This window comes from Channa argus, chromosome 5 (genome assembly GCF_033026475.1).
Source record: "Channa argus isolate prfri chromosome 5, Channa argus male v1.0, whole genome shotgun sequence".
Lineage (NCBI taxonomy): Eukaryota > Metazoa > Chordata > Actinopteri > Anabantiformes > Channidae > Channa > Channa argus.
In genome coordinates this window covers 24,555,325-24,570,296 of record NC_090201.1, presented here as the reverse complement: position 1 = coordinate 24,570,296, position 14,972 = coordinate 24,555,325, and the positions used below count along the sequence as shown (strand labels likewise).

At 37.2% G+C, this 14,972-nt stretch overlaps 3 protein-coding genes across 5 annotated transcripts; all 3 read left to right on the top strand.

Annotated features, from left to right (window-relative positions):
• The first annotated feature begins 2,430 nt into the window (after positions 1-2,430).
• Positions 2,431-10,999, top strand: LOC137126988 (monoacylglycerol lipase abhd6-B-like). 3 transcript variants are annotated; one of them, XM_067503231.1, is made up of 10 exons: positions 2,460-2,557; positions 3,359-3,441; positions 3,693-3,818; positions 5,554-5,713; positions 6,000-6,113; positions 6,440-6,572; positions 6,702-6,859; positions 7,472-7,526; positions 8,202-8,302; positions 10,012-10,999. In XM_067503231.1, exons 3-10 carry the CDS (start codon positions 3,706-3,708, stop codon positions 10,189-10,191), a joined length of 1,014 nt encoding a protein of 337 aa, XP_067359332.1. In that variant the 5' UTR covers positions 2,460-2,557; positions 3,359-3,441; positions 3,693-3,705; the 3' UTR covers positions 10,192-10,999. The 3 variants fall into 3 exon arrangements, with proteins under 3 accessions (XP_067359331.1, XP_067359333.1, XP_067359332.1); XM_067503230.1 differs by lacking the exon at positions 3,359-3,441 and having other exon boundaries at positions 2,431-2,557; XM_067503232.1 differs by lacking the exons at positions 3,359-3,441; positions 3,693-3,818 and having other exon boundaries at positions 2,448-2,557.
• A 733-nt stretch (positions 11,000-11,732) lies between these two features.
• On the top strand, positions 11,733-13,776 carry rpp14 (ribonuclease P/MRP 14 subunit). Its single transcript, XM_067503234.1, has 5 exons — positions 11,733-11,858; positions 12,329-12,413; positions 12,645-12,721; positions 12,820-12,898; positions 13,638-13,776. The coding sequence occupies exons 1-5, from the start codon at positions 11,767-11,769 to the stop codon at positions 13,692-13,694; spliced, it is 390 nt and encodes a 129-aa protein (XP_067359335.1). The 5' UTR covers positions 11,733-11,766; the 3' UTR covers positions 13,695-13,776.
• On the top strand, positions 13,722-14,484 carry LOC137126990 (hydroxyacyl-thioester dehydratase type 2, mitochondrial-like). Its single transcript, XM_067503233.1, has one exon. It carries the CDS (start codon positions 13,722-13,724, stop codon positions 14,205-14,207), a length of 486 nt encoding a protein of 161 aa, XP_067359334.1. The 3' UTR covers positions 14,208-14,484.
• Positions 14,485-14,972: the final 488 nt, after the last annotated feature.

Here is a 14,972-nt window from a genome sequence, read left to right as displayed (position 1 = left end):
CTTGCATAACTCAGATATTTAGGGCTTTTAAAAGTTTTCAATATGACTTTTATGTTGACAATAATGCCAGTTATTACTACATTTAGTGATTTGACACGTATTGTGTGATAAATCTGAAGGTAATACAAAATGATGACAATTAGTGAATTCCACAGTAAATAATACAGGGTTTGAGCAGCTAATGCATTTTAGCATGAATGATGAGGACTGAAGACTTCCCACAGCAGGGTGGTTGGAAATAAAGTTACTTCTGATTGAAATGTCTGTTTCCTTTATTTGAGCTCAGTTCACTTGGTATTTAATGATTAATGTGTGAATACATTTGTGTTAATGTTCAGTTAAGTTTATCCCATCATGACGGATTTCAATGATACATTTTCCAGATAGTGACAAAAAATATGTTTATTTTTAGTAGGTTAGCGGTTAACTGTATTTTGTATTTTGCAATTTACAGTACAAACACCAAACATGCTAAAATGTAGATGTATGCATAACTGAGAACAGTTTTAATATTTTGTTTATAACCAGCATGTCAACACAAAATTACAACACTTCATGTCATTTTAGCACATGGACATTTTCATTAGTGGCAGAAAGTTCAGACTTTTAGCAGAAATTTTAACTAGAGGCAAGATCCACTATTTATATTAACTATTAACTTTTATTTAATTGCACATAACAAGTTACTTTAAAAAATGTTTGTGTATAACAGGTTAAAGTTCCAGTGTTCATATGCAAAAACTTCAGCTTTCAGAAACGGTAATAAGTTTCTGTTTTAGATCATACAACTTAATCCATTCAGTCCAAAATGTTACATAGCTTTGTGTGGGTGTGTATGTGTGTGTGTGTGTGTGTGTGTGTGTGTGTGTGTGTGTGTGTGTGTGTGTGTGTGTGACCTACTCCCTGCAGGCATGTGAAGAATTCCCGAGTTTCTCGGCCAGCGTTCCTGGGCAGTTGTGTCATCCAGCTGACCGTCTGACAGCCGCTTCCTAAAGCATGAAAGAAAAACCAGAAAAGGATATTTTTAGTCCCCAACAAAAACAGACTTATTTAGTTTGCAGATTGTTATGGCATTTAATAGCTCCCAGCATCATCACGGAGGCTTTACAAAGAATCTGTTCTTTAACACTTTCTCTCTATTAGGTATTGCTTTGCCCAAAGTTCAAACTTTGTCTGCTGAGTTAGAAAAATGCAATGACAGCAAATTAGTTGTTTTAACTAAATGAGACAGATATTTTTCTCACAAACCAGAGCAAACGGCAGTCAGTATTCATACGATATGGTCATAATTACATATCATAAAGTTAGAGTAAATCTCTGACAAATGTTCATTAAGCCCAATCCTATCCAAAATATCATAAAGGGTTTTCCCCTTCAAATGTCTTACTTTGTTTTTATTAATAAAGCAAAAACTTGATTCCCTAAAATTCAATATGTCACCTAATAAATCAGACATTGGTCAATTTTCTGTGTTAAATTTAACTTTTGCTACTTTAAGTACATATGCTGAAAATAAGTTGTAATTGGATTTTTTTTAAATAACTGGTTCATTGAATGCAGGACTTGTAATTTAATATTTTAAACATTGTTTTTTTGTTTTCTATATTTAGTGCATGTAGTTTTAATTCAGTACATTTAGATTTACAGGTGTCACATGCATGTCAGGCAGCAACTGCATGTGGAGCTTTACAATATAAAATCTGACCTGAGATAGTGGCGCCCTCCTGTGGAGTACACGCACACACACACACACACACACACACACACACACACACACACACACACACACACACACACGCACACACACAAACACATACACACAGTCACACACACACACACACACACACACACACAAAATGTTCTTCCGTCATACATACATACATATATTATATATATGGTGTGTGTGTGTGTTTGTGTGTGTGTGTGTGCTTCTGCATCCATTTGTGTAATTATTCTAATGTCTGGGACAGAAAACGCTACAGACTGCTCACCTGGACTTTTCATTGTGTTTCTTATCTGCACTGTAAGTCTGACTCATACAGTATATACAGTATGTAGTCATACTTCAGTATATTTACCCATTTTACATTTCACCTTGTTAACATCCATGAAAAATTCATATATGTAATTTTGCACTCCACTGCCCATTTTTATTTTATACTGTTCACTTTTTTATGCCGACTAAAACTTTATTGATCCTGTGGGAAAATTACAAATTACATTGACAAAGCTGCAATTGAACCAACAAACCTGTAAATGTGTACAATAAGCTGTATATATGAAACCACAATCACTGTTTACACATTACTAATGAATCTTCTTTTAAAGTATTACTTATCTATCTATCTATCTATCTGTCTGTCTGTCTGTCTGTCTATTTGTCTGCCCGTCCATCGACTTTCGGTACGTGAACGCAGCACCGAGCTCTAATTGCACTTTCTCTTTAAGTGCAGATGAAAGGCTGTTGTGTAATGTGAGTGAAGAAGGAGGAAGAAGAGGAGGAAGAGCGAGCTGTGGAGGACAGCCGGTGGTGACACTTTGCAGAGACCTCGGACAGGTAAAGTGCTTCTCCTGCACAGGTGAAACTGAACGTGTTACAATGTGAAGGTGAATTTGTCTTCGCTGCAGCCTCTGGTCGTGTTGTTTCGTCGGGCGGTGTGTTTAGTTGAAGCTGCAGGCTCCGTGTTGGGATCATGTTTGAACTGGGATGTTTTCAGCTGCACCTAAAGGACACGGTCATAAACCGAATACACGTGCGTCTGAATTATATTTGTATCTGCTATGAAAACAATGTTTAACAGCTTTCAGAAGGCCAGAGAGGATCTGCTTAAAGGAAGACAAATTTACCACACTTCTCATTTGTTAGTCACGTTTCCGCGGTTTATTCTGACACGACTTTTTTGTAACGGAACTATATCACAACTCATTTGCAGTTGAGCTCATTTGCAAAGCTTTGAATTATGTCACAAGGTCCCGTGAGTGGAGAAGGTTTTGGTGTACAGGGGGTCAAAGTTCACTCTTAACCGTATACGTTAAGTACAGTTTGGTAAAACATATGAGGGTCAGCTCATGTCAGTTATGGTTATAGTCTCCTTGTGCGGATGAGTTCAGCAAACGAACACGCTTCGAATGCAACCAATAGATTTTTATTGCTAAAATTGCTTTTAACACTAAACAATCAGGTTGTTTGTGACGTCACAGCAGTGGGCGTGACTGTCGGAAAAGGTTAACCTGCAAATGAATTACAAAAAAATAACAAAGTTTAGATAAAGACATCGTGTTTTAATATGTCTTTCCTGAACATAAACATAACATTGCGCAATGAAATTCCTCCTTTTTTTTTTTTTTTTTTTTTTAGAAGTCGGAAATTTGGTGTCCTGTCCCACGTTTTTAACAGGTGTCAGAAAAACTGCAACTGCAAAACTGCAATCTTGTTTGCAGGTAAAGAGGGACACACCTAAAATATTTGTTTACTGTATTAAGAAAACTACTATTTTTGTGATATTATCAAAACCTATGAATCACGCAGACTTTCATCAAAACCTAAAAACCTAGTAAGTGTAACTGCACTAAATATGATATGTCTTTAATTGTTGTTTAACTCAAATAGAACATTGCTGGGGAACTGGGTCATCCACATGTCAGAAACTGAGCTCAGAGAAAGAGAAAAATTTGTGTTTTTATTTTGAAAGGAGTGTTGCAACGATGGAGTTCTGTGTTTGCACAATGCTGGCAGGAGGTGTTCTGGTCCTCCCGGTCCTGGCCTTCATCAGCTCCTTCATGTTTTGGCCTGGAACCCTCCTTAAGGCCTACAACTGGTAAAAGCACAAACATGACACACAAAACAACAGACTGGTTAGACTGGAAACTGACCACAAAACAGAACTCTTCCACAACTTCCTATGCACTTAAATCTTAAAAAAAAAAAAAAAAAACATCTTGTGTCTCATAAAACACAAGCATTTCATCTCTTAGATTTGTTGCTTGCTTTGCATATGACGTGAAAGTCACTTTGGATGAAAACCGTCTGCCAAATTACTAAATGTGAAAAAGGCTTTCGTCAGTAATAGATTATTTTAAAAGCACCATTCTTAACCCTGAGTCCTCAGTTTGTCATCATTATTTTACTGTTGTGGCTGCTTCAAGGTGGAGATGGTTTACAAACTGTGTCTCCAAACAGTAGGCTGTTGCTGTTCTGTAATGTCACTGTGTCCGTATTATAAAGAAGCAGGAGTTAGTGTGACCTCGCCCCAGCAAACTTTGTCCGAGCTATAAAGAACTGCTTGTTTTTCGTGTTTCCCCCCCACACACAGACCGACACACACAACAGAAGTTCTGAGTCACTGTGATTCAACAGTTTTATCCACTTTTTTTTTTACCGTTTTTTTACACAATTACACAATTTGCATGTGGTGTGTGTAGTCGCACTATTTCTAATCTAACATTAGAAAACTCAGAATAATATAAAAAAAACAAACAGTAAAATAGTTAAATAATAAATACAAATAAATAAATAAAAATAAATACAGCAGGTAGCTGTCTTTTTTTTGATTAACTTAACTTGTACTATAAAATAAACATAGTGCAGTTAAAGTATGAAATTTGCATAAGTTCAATAACTAAAACTGGAAAACCTTGATGATTCTAAAAGCAAGTCATTGTGCACAGGGAGAACTTTTTTTGGTTTCTTTAAAACAAAAGACTGGGGATTTGCAATATATGTTGCTGTCAAAAAAAAATCACATTAAAAGCAAAATCAATTTTCACTATAACATTAAAGTAGATTCCAATTTTAATTTATTTGATCTCTTTTTTTAATCTAATTCACCTGTGGCTCAAAAGAGGTTCAAAAACACTGACATGCATTTCACAAACTAAAAAGTGATGATCACACAATGACCAGATGCAAATGAATCTACAAGCACTAAGACAAACAGGCATATATGATTAAAAACAGTTTTTTTGCTATGAGCAGCAGAGTCAGAGCAACGAGCCGCCGGAGTGTCCAGACATGAGTGAGCATACTCAGTATACAGGCAGGCAAACACAGAATTGTCAAAGTCCAAATGCAGAGACAAACCCGGGTGCAAACACAAACAGCAGACTTAAGATTGCAAAATCAGGTGAGCACCTTGCATGGCAGCCACCACCATCGGTGTGTGAGACTGGGTGTGAATGTGAATCAACATTGTAAAGAGCTTCGGATAAAAGTGCTATACAAGTGGCCATTTACCATAAGAGAAACCTATAAGAGACAGGTAATAGAAAATGCTGTAAATCTACTTTGTTTTAGTCTGTGCAGACGATCTGGCAGCCGACTGGGGGGAAAAAGGCTGGTTATACAATGTATATTAGGTGGTGTTTAATCAACAGGTGACCAGGTGAGGTGGCTGCAACAGTCGGAATTGGAGGATTAGAAAGGGAAGGACATCTGCAACATCTGTGGTGTTAGCAGGATCACTATATTTACAATAGGTCTTGGAGACATTTTGCAGATGCAAAGTGACACATGCACATGATGACTTCTAGTAATCCTTATTTAATCCTATCCAGGTACTTACGCCGCAGGCTGGGGCTGGTGCTCCGCTATTCTTATAGTGGAAGTTATCGCTTTTGTTATTCCACTCGTGGGATGGTGGGAGGCACCATGCCATCCATGCTGCTGCTGCATGGTTTCTCTGCCACCAAGGACATGTGGCTGCCTGTCGTCAAGGTAAAACCATTAAACTACGCACAAATGATCTTTCCATAAAACCAAGTTAACGATGGATGGATGGAAGGTGGGAGGAGAAAAAAAAATTAGAATACAACTAAAGGGATGTAGCTGAAGAAGACTTTAAGGAAAACCTTAAAAAAATAAGGGAGAAATGTAGGAAATATTGGTAGAAGAAAGGAAGGAGGGATGGAAAAAAATAGGTAAACAGGTGTGTCCCAAATAGTGACTGGAACAAATACTTTGCATTTCAGTCTGACTTAGGTGTGTTTGTTTGTCACTGCAGCACCTCCCCAGGAACCAGCATGTGGTGTGTGTAGATATGCCGGGGCACGAGGGGACAAGTCGCACTGGCCCTGAAGACTACAGCATACAGGGCCAGGTTGCTCGAATCCACCAGGTCTGTGTCCATTTGTCTGTTTATATTTAAATCCTTCTTTAAAAGAATACGTGAGTGAGCATACGGAAACATCATATCTGGGTGTTTAGGACAGAAATTCAGCCAAAAGTTTAGCTTATCTTAGCATAATACCTGGAAACAGGTGTAACATTTAGGCTGCATTTGTCCACAATTGAAAAATATACCCATTTGACCACCCTCTGCTCCCACAGGTAAGCGAAAACCTGTGAACTTTTAAGACCACATCTGTAAGAGATGCTGCACTAAATACACGTTTTTTTCCGTCCTAGAGTAATGTTTCTGTCTCTCTGTTTGTCTTTGTACAGTTTGTGCAGAGCGTCGGTCTGGATAAAAGACCTTTTCACCTGGTCGGGACATCGATGGGTGGGAATGTTGCAGGAGTGTACGCTGCTACTTACCCTAGCTTTCTGTCCAGTGTCACCTTGATATGCCCAGCAGGTAAAAGCAGTTGATGGCCAATTAGTGCTTTGTTTCTTTTATTGACAAAATGATGTGATCTGATGTCTCAGTTTTACGTAGAATTAAAATAAACACCTGCCTCTCTCTCTCTTCCTTTCTGTTCTCCAGGTCTGGTTTATCCCAAAGACTCTGAGTTTGTCACTCAACTGAAGGAGATGGAGAAGACTCAGAAGCAAGATTCGATCCCTCTGATCCCCACCAATCTCCATGAGGTGGAATGCATGATTAAACTCTGCTTTCACAATCCTGGGAACTTCCCTCGACAGGTACAGGACTAAACTATGTGGGGTACAGTCCAAAATATATCAGTATTGTTGGTAGCATTAACATCCATCACCTAGTACTGCTGAAATACAACCCCAATCAAAAAAAAAGTTGGGACGATGTGTAAAACATAAATAGAAACAGAATGCAATGATTTACAAAACTCATCAACCCATATTTTATTTACAATACAACATAAACAACATATCCGATATTGAACCTGAGACATTTTAGTTTCATGGAAAATATTAGCTTGTTTTGAATTTGATGGCAGCAACACATTCTCAAAAAAGTTGGAACAGGGGCCACAAAAGGCTGGAAAAGTAATGGCAGCAAATAAAAAAACAAATGAAGGAGCATCCAACGAACTAATTAGGTTAATTGGCAACAGGTCAGTAAATGGAGGTTTTAGAGCAACATATGCTCCCATCCAGACAACGGAAGAGAAGGCCTTGCATTTTTCAGCAAGACAATGCTAAGCTACATACTGCATCAATCACAACAGCATGAGATTTGCAAATCATTGCATTCAGTATTTTTATGAGTTAAATGTCGTCGCAACTGTTTTAAGATTGGTGTCGTATTTGGGAATATATCTGTCTGTTTGTCGTCAGGTCTTACAGGGTGTCCTCGACAACAGGATCCCCAACAATGGTTTCTACAGAGAAGGTCAGTCCCACAAAAAAAAAAAAAAAAAAAAGACAGAGCAAGCCCATATCGCAGGGAACATTGTACATCGCTTACAGCAGTTTTAAAATCAGAACAAAAATCCTCTAATAATATACCGTAAAGCTCAGTGCATGAGAATTTTAGTTAAGTGCTGTCATTACTTTCAATTTGTTTATTAATCTAAATTATTTTTTTAAGATGTTTTGTGATCTGCTCCAAATTTGAATATCTGATTCTTTACGTTTACCTGTTGTCTCGATAATTTCTATCAGTAAAAAAGTTTTCATCAACTAATTAATTTCTTTATGAAGTTACTGGTAATCAATAATACACTTCCTGCACAGATACTTCTTATTAGAAGCCCTCAACCTTTTCTCACAAACATTTAAACTGAGAATGATTAGACAACAGTCAAATAGAGTAAATCAATTTAACAAATTTATATCAATTAGTACTATAAAAAAAATCTTATAAATATTCTTATTCTTATACTAAATGTATAGCTATAGAGGTGATAATTTCAGTAATTATTTTAGAATTTTCTATTATTATAATGTAGACTTTTCTTACAGTTTACAAATGAATCTATTTCAGATTGTATTTTTGTACAGTGCATTAATAACTGTTGCTGCGTGTGCTTTCTTTTGTCCCCTTTGTTTCGTTGTTGTTGTAAAGTGTTCATGGAAATCCTCGGAGAAAAGTCTCGTCATTTGCTGCAGGAACGACTGCATCTGATCACATCACCACTGCAGGTCATCTGGGGAAAGGAGGACCGGGTAAATAACTCACAGCGAGCGATAATTTGATGCCTTTTTAAAAAAATGCCTTTCTAGACATATGCCCGAGTACAGCAACATTCATGCCATTATGTCTTTGGTGCTACTCAACCCATTTTCATCATGTTCCATATAGATTTTTTTTTTCTTTTTTTTTTTTTTTTTAAGAGATGCACTGATTTTTTAAAAAGGATTTATTTAAGTAAAATGAAAACTACAAATACGATCTAGAAGAAAAATTCAACATTTTAACTTTACTTTAGTCCAAATCTCTAAAATCTGTGATTCATTAATTTTAATTAATTAATTTTCCAATTTTTCACTGACCATCATAACTGTATTTTATATAAGCAAATTTTGAGTTTGATGCCTGCAACACACTAAAAAACTTATTGGGACAGGGGTACGATATTACTGCAAAGTTTATAAAATATTTAAGTATCTGTTTTGAATCATTTTAAAATTATTGGATTATTTGGTTAGATTATTCGGGTGAGGGGATCATAATTTGGTATAAATTATGCATTTGGTCCGTCCACCAAATAAGTTCAAAAACAACATTTGCAAGGAAGATTGCAAAGAATTTGGTTCTTTCTACTGTAGCTAATATAGTAAAAATATTCTGGCCAAACATTAATTCTGTGCAGAAAATCCACACTTCAGCCTGTTTTCAGAAAGACATTAGATGATCCCTGTCAAAAACAAAGCAGATCTTTCAGACTGTTATTACTAAATGTGCAAAAGCCATATTGTAAAGGGGGGGGGGGGGGTATTGTTGAGCTTTGCAAATAATAAGAGAAATACAACATTTGTAAAATGAGTAACACAAATTAATTAATCATTTGGATCACACAGCAAACAAGCACTTAAGTGACAAAGAAAAAATCTTACTAAGGAGCCTTTTAGAGCACAGCTGGTGCCTCAGTGCAGATGAGTGATAAACAGTAAACTGAGTTTCAGGGAGTAAGCGTTCTTGAAGAAGGACTAGTTTAGTATCAGCCAGGTCAGTTTTACAATTTAAGGTCATTCTTCTCATCAGCTGGTCATTGTAGAACAGAAAACGTCAGTGAGACAAAACTCAAGTGCTGCAAGTCAAAGGTCAAAGTACATGTAAGTAACATATGATTACAATACATTTTAGGCATCAGTGCCCACAGTAGCTGTAAATGCATTTATGTCAAAGTTGGCATGGAGACATATATTGGAATTTTATAGACATATGCTGCCATCAAGGCAATGTGTGTCTTGGGGAAGTCGGTCTGTCCTCTGGAAGTCTGAGGACTGACCAGGTCTGTCTCCTATTGAAAATGTATGGAACATTATGAACAAGACAATGGGACAGAGGTGACAATGAACTGTTGAGCAGGTGAAATCTCATTTCAAACAAGAATAGGCAAAAACTGCAATAGTAAGTTTGATCAGTTTCCAAAGAAAGTGTAATTAAAAAGGAAGGTAACACAGTAATGAACGTCTGTCCCAAAAATTTTTTTAAGTGTGTTGGAGAAAAAAGCTCTAAATTTGCTAATTTTGCAAAAAAAACTGTTAAACTAGCAAATTGACAAATCAGATTTTTGATTTAATCCGACCTTTTCAGGAAATTAAGTTGGTAATTAAACTATAAAATTACTCACTTTACAATTGAGTAATTTTTTTTAAAAAATTATAAAAAATGTATAAATGTTGGTGTAAAACTCTCTCTGCTCTATCAGGTGCTGGATGCGTCAGGGGCTGATGTTCTGCATGCAGCTGTGCCAGGCTGCAAGGTGGAGCTGTTGGACAGCTGTGGCCACTCGGTGGCAATGGAGCGGCCTAGGAAAGCCGCCAAACTAATAATGGACTTTCTGTCCACACAGGCATGCAATGGAGATGCTACTAAGAAACATTCCTGAAACGAGTGTTTGAACTATCCTGAAGAAGTGGAAGATTGAGAATGTGATTCAGAAAATTTTGTAAATATTGAATACACTGATGTCGACTTTGGTGACGATGCTGTTTTATAGTTTTCTATAAGACTTTTTTACAACAGTATTTACATCAGTGAAAAGTGAAATACAACTGACTCCTCAACATTCCTGAAGTTTTTACCCATTTAGACCTTGCACAGCACTGCACACAAGAGCATAAGTCTGTTTTTAAATGTTGAAAAGAAATATTGAACCCTAGAATTTTGGACATGTTCCATTAGAAAAACTGTATTTCATTCTTATTTAATTTTATTCTCTGCATTATTGTGTGTTAACCCCTGTGATCTGACTGCTAACTAATCTAACTCAACACATAGTGAAACATATCCTCTAGGTGAATGAGTTGTCTGATTTCTTGATCTGTACCTTAGCTTCATAAGGTAAAAATATAAACGAAAAAGATGATTCAATAATTTTTCTTCTAAAGAAAACTTAATGAATTGAACTTGAATTCTCTCTTTTTATGACAAATGTTTGCAACACAAACTATTGATGAGATTTAGGTTGCTTTCTGTTTGCTGCACTATGTGTGAAAATAATTTTATGAATAAAAACTATTCACTAAATTATTGTCATAAACTGCTCTTACTAAACTTTTAGTGCCTAATAGGTTGGACAGTTCTGCTTGTCCAAAGTTTATCTCTATAACCCATCTTGTTAAATTGCCTGTGGTTGTGAGTCTGTGTATGTCTCTCAATGTCAGCCCTGAGATTATAATTTGTAATGCACCTCCCTTTGATTTTAAGTGTCTATTCCTTTTTATAGTACTGATCAGGATTTTTCTGAAACACAAACTTTTTTTTAAAATTAATTTCTCTGCATTTAATTGGGATTTAATGCTGAACGTTGGCTTGTAGTGGCGTTTTGTTAAGACTGTGTTGCTGGTACTTAAATAATCTAAAAACTTCCTTCACCACCATGAAAACAAACCAAGGCTTATCACGGTGAGGCTTACTGTGCAGAGTCCTGGATCTTCGTTATCTGGGATGAAGTGATACATCTCACTATTTTACGTCTCTTTGGGGAGTTCGCGCATGCGCTGAGATAGCAGCTAGCAACGCGCTGCTTTAATGTTTGGAGGTTGATCGGCTCAAAATAAGCACGTTGCTTATGTTTCATGTGGAATCGCAGCAGTGAGTACTGTAAACGTCTGTTCTGTTAAACGTTACAACAAGGACTTTCAGCTCATCAGGACACAGCTACCGGCTAGTTCACGTAAAGCTAGTTTACTAGCTACGTCCCGCTTGAGCTCTGTTAGCTAGCTCAGTTTGAATTTGTAACTTAGCGTTACACTTAGTTTCAGTTTGTTGAATACATCCTACACCCTCTTACATGTTGTCACGGCACATATCGATCAAATTAACAATTTATGTCACTAAGTGCAACTCACCTATGTTTGCAAAAGGTATTACGAGGCGAAAATAAACATGTCTCTTCAATAATTCAAGCTCTGTTTTTAGCTAATCGACACGTGAGAGAAGGAGCTGGTGCTTTGATAGAATGAGACGCGCGGACAAGACGGAGGAATCTGCTGTTTATCAACGGGTTGTGTTGAAGAACGCCTCCCCATACCACTACATGAAAGTATGCCTGTAAGTCACTAACACCTTTGTATGTTTTTTATTTATTCAGCAGAAGATTTCTGTGCTTTAGGATGTGCTAGATTCTTATCCGTTGTACAATACCACCAAGGAGGGATTTGAAACTCCCCAGATTAATTCTGCTGCATAACAACCGCCCCCAAACAAACTCGCAGCCAGAGTCGTAGAGAACTACCTTCATAGACAAGAAGAACTTTTGCAGCACAAGGTGACCCCCAATAATAAAGGGGATGGGCACAGAGGAGCTCCCCGTGTTATTATAAAATCAGCTAGTAGGGAACCTGATGCATGGGGTGGTCACAGCAAAATATTGATTTAATTTAGGTTTCATTATAATTTATCCTCAATTTACTTTTAAGCACCCAAAACACCTGCAGAGGACTGTGTATATTAATGATGTACATGTGTGCATAAGTGTGTCCAACACCTGTATCACAAATTATATTTGTTTGTGTGTTTAGTGTGCTGGAGGATGCGTCTACCAGACCGAGTGCAGTTGAACTGAAGCAGTTCATCATCACAGGCCTGAAGAGCTTGTATGGAGAGGTGAGTTTGTTAATGTGGCTGTGGAGTTTTTCTGGTTTTATTTCTTTCTTTCAAATATGGGGTTTGGACTTATGGTCAGAAATGTTCATGATGAGATGTTTTTACTTTTTTAAGTGTTTTACTAGCAAAACACTAAATAGAAAAGTCCAATCATCCATGTAGCTGCTCTTACCTATTTTCTTTTCAAAAATCCTATTTTTTTTTTCATGCTTTTGTCTTTATGTTTTTCAGGTCGGAGCAGCATTGAACTTTGACCTGTTGAAGTATGATGAAAACACTCTCACTGCTCTACTGCGTGTTTGTAGCAGGTGAGGTCAGCAGTAGTAGCAGGAGAGAAGGTTGGAACCAACTTTCATGGGATGAATCTAGCTAGTTGCATTTTTAATACATCACTGTGTGTTTTCAGGGGTTTGGTGAAGCTGTGGAGCTCCCTGACTCTGCTGGGCTCCTACCAGAACCAGATCTGTGCCTTCAGAGTGCTGCAGGTCAGTAGTAGAAAGTACAGGTAATCTGAATTATTTTAATTAAACTTGATGCAAAATTAATATCCAGCTCATCATCAATATGGCTGCCAGTGCAGTCTTTAGGTCTGCATTCAAATGAACTAAATCTTATGAACATCTTTTAATGAAAAGGATTCTTAAACTATATTAAATTACTCAGTTTAATTTATTGGGCATCATGGAGTTAAAAAGAGCAGTTGGTAAAGGTTTTTGCTTTTTTACATTTAAACTATCAAGTTCTTTGCAAAAAATGTAAAGACTGTTTGACTTAATTTACTTCTCCCCTCATAGACCTGTCAGTGTGGATGTGCAGGGTGATTAGCAAAATAAATCTGACGAGGTACTTAAAACCCAAGTTCCCTATACTGGCCTATTTTGTCATGCATGTAAATCAGATTTGTGGTCTGGACAGTAGGGAAAGCACTGAATTTAAAGGCCTTAATATGGTCTTTCACTTTAGTTTTCATAATATTTTAAAAATGGTTTTCAGAATATTCAGAAAACTAGTAACATTGCTTGTTGTGAAGTGTTTAAAATATATTAAGTCTTGAATTGAACTTGGTGAGCCTTAAAAAACTTCATATGGATATTAAACTAAATTAAAATTGTGCAGCCTTATGTTCAGAATACTTTATTAAACAAATTTAAGAGTGAACCTCCAAAGTTCAAAATTGAACAACTTGTTCCAAAGGTTGAGAAATCTCGCTTGTGTCATCTTCAGGTGTCTCCGTTCCTGCTGGCGTTGACAGGAAACAGTCGAGAGCTGCAACTATACTGACGAAGGAGGAGCATTGCTGTCTTCAGGATGAGTTTTCTGTGGAGGAGCATCTTTAACAAACCACAGCTGTACCGCTTGTCCTTCACAGCAGCTCCTCCCTCCTTTCGTCTGCTCCACATTGGACAGCGAGCATCCCTCACTAAAGCATTTTCCTCCCGCGACGTGGAGCTGTTCTCCGAGCTGACAGGCGACACCAACCCCCTGCACTTGGACCCTGACTATGCCCGCACCACCTCTTTTGAGATGCCCATTGTTCACGGGGTCCTTATCAATGGCCTGATCTCAGCTGTTCTTGGAACCAAGATGCCCGGACGAGGCTGCGTCTTTCTTTACCAGGAGATCAAATTTCCAGCACCGCTGTACGTCGGCGAGGAGGTTTTGGCTGAAGCTGAAGTTCGCAAGATAAAGATGTCATTTGCCTTTATTGCTGTGACATGCTCAGTCAACGACAAGGTAGTGATGGAGGGGGAAGTGATGGTGATGATGCCTGAGGAGCAGCAGCAGAAGGGGTGAGAGGAGGTCAGAGGTCACAGCACTCTGTGACAGTGATTACAAATTTCCGCTGCAGCACACATTTCACAGGTCTGTGTCTCCTCCAATATTTGGGTTAAAAAAACTTCTACATGATGGAATTTGTTTATGATGTTGATGTTATTTGTGTTTGATAGTGAGAGTGCTTATGGGCGCAACCGTTATCAATGATGCACGTCAGTCAGTTCATGATTTATCATTCAAAGTCTTTGATGTTTTTTGTGTGTGAATTAAAGGAACTAAAATTGCTTGAATTTGATCAGTCTATTTGCAGTTTGTAACTCACTAAGTAGAGCAGTATTTTTCAGTCCAGTTTATTTTCATTGCCTATACTTTAGTCATTCTTGCCGTCACCTTTTTGATTCAGGTGTCCACACTGATGTCCAACTGTGCACAATGGAGAAGTAATGGCCTTTTGTCTTATTCTGGCCAATAACCTTAGGTGATTTGTAGGGCTACACATAACAATAATTAATTGTTGAATTACTGTTGCATGTGTAATTTTCTAAATTTATCATTCAATAATTAACTTTTAATATAGAAGAGTGCACTGAAATCATACAAATCTGAACTTACAACAGGGGATTCTTTGGTATTTCTGTTTGAGAAGTTATTAAATTTAAAATTTTTCTGAAAGTAGATTGTTTTATCTTCAGTTATTTTAATTGTTGAGTTCTGTTTTATTTTAATAGATTTTGTCTATATGTGTTATTCTTTTTAATACATGTTCAGTCTGCTTAATTTTTA

Coding starts and splice junctions, on each gene's coding strand:
- LOC137126988 (XM_067503230.1), top strand. CDS start 3,706: ATGGAGTTCTGTGTTTGCACAATGCTGGCAGGAGGTGTTCTGGTCCTC. Junction 6,573..6,701: donor CACCTTGATATGCCCAGCAG/GTAAAAGCAGTT, acceptor TCTGTTCTCCAG/GTCTGGTTTATCCCAAAGAC. Junction 8,303..10,011: donor TCTGGGGAAAGGAGGACCGG/GTAAATAACTCA, acceptor CTGCTCTATCAG/GTGCTGGATGCGTCAGGGGC.
- LOC137126990 (XM_067503233.1), top strand. CDS start 13,722: ATGAGTTTTCTGTGGAGGAGCATCTTTAACAAACCACAGCTGTACCGC.
- rpp14 (XM_067503234.1), top strand. CDS start 11,767: ATGAGACGCGCGGACAAGACGGAGGAATCTGCTGTTTATCAACGGGTT. Junction 12,414..12,644: donor TGAAGAGCTTGTATGGAGAG/GTGAGTTTGTTA, acceptor TATGTTTTTCAG/GTCGGAGCAGCATTGAACTT. Junction 12,722..12,819: donor CTACTGCGTGTTTGTAGCAG/GTGAGGTCAGCA, acceptor GTGTGTTTTCAG/GGGTTTGGTGAAGCTGTGGA.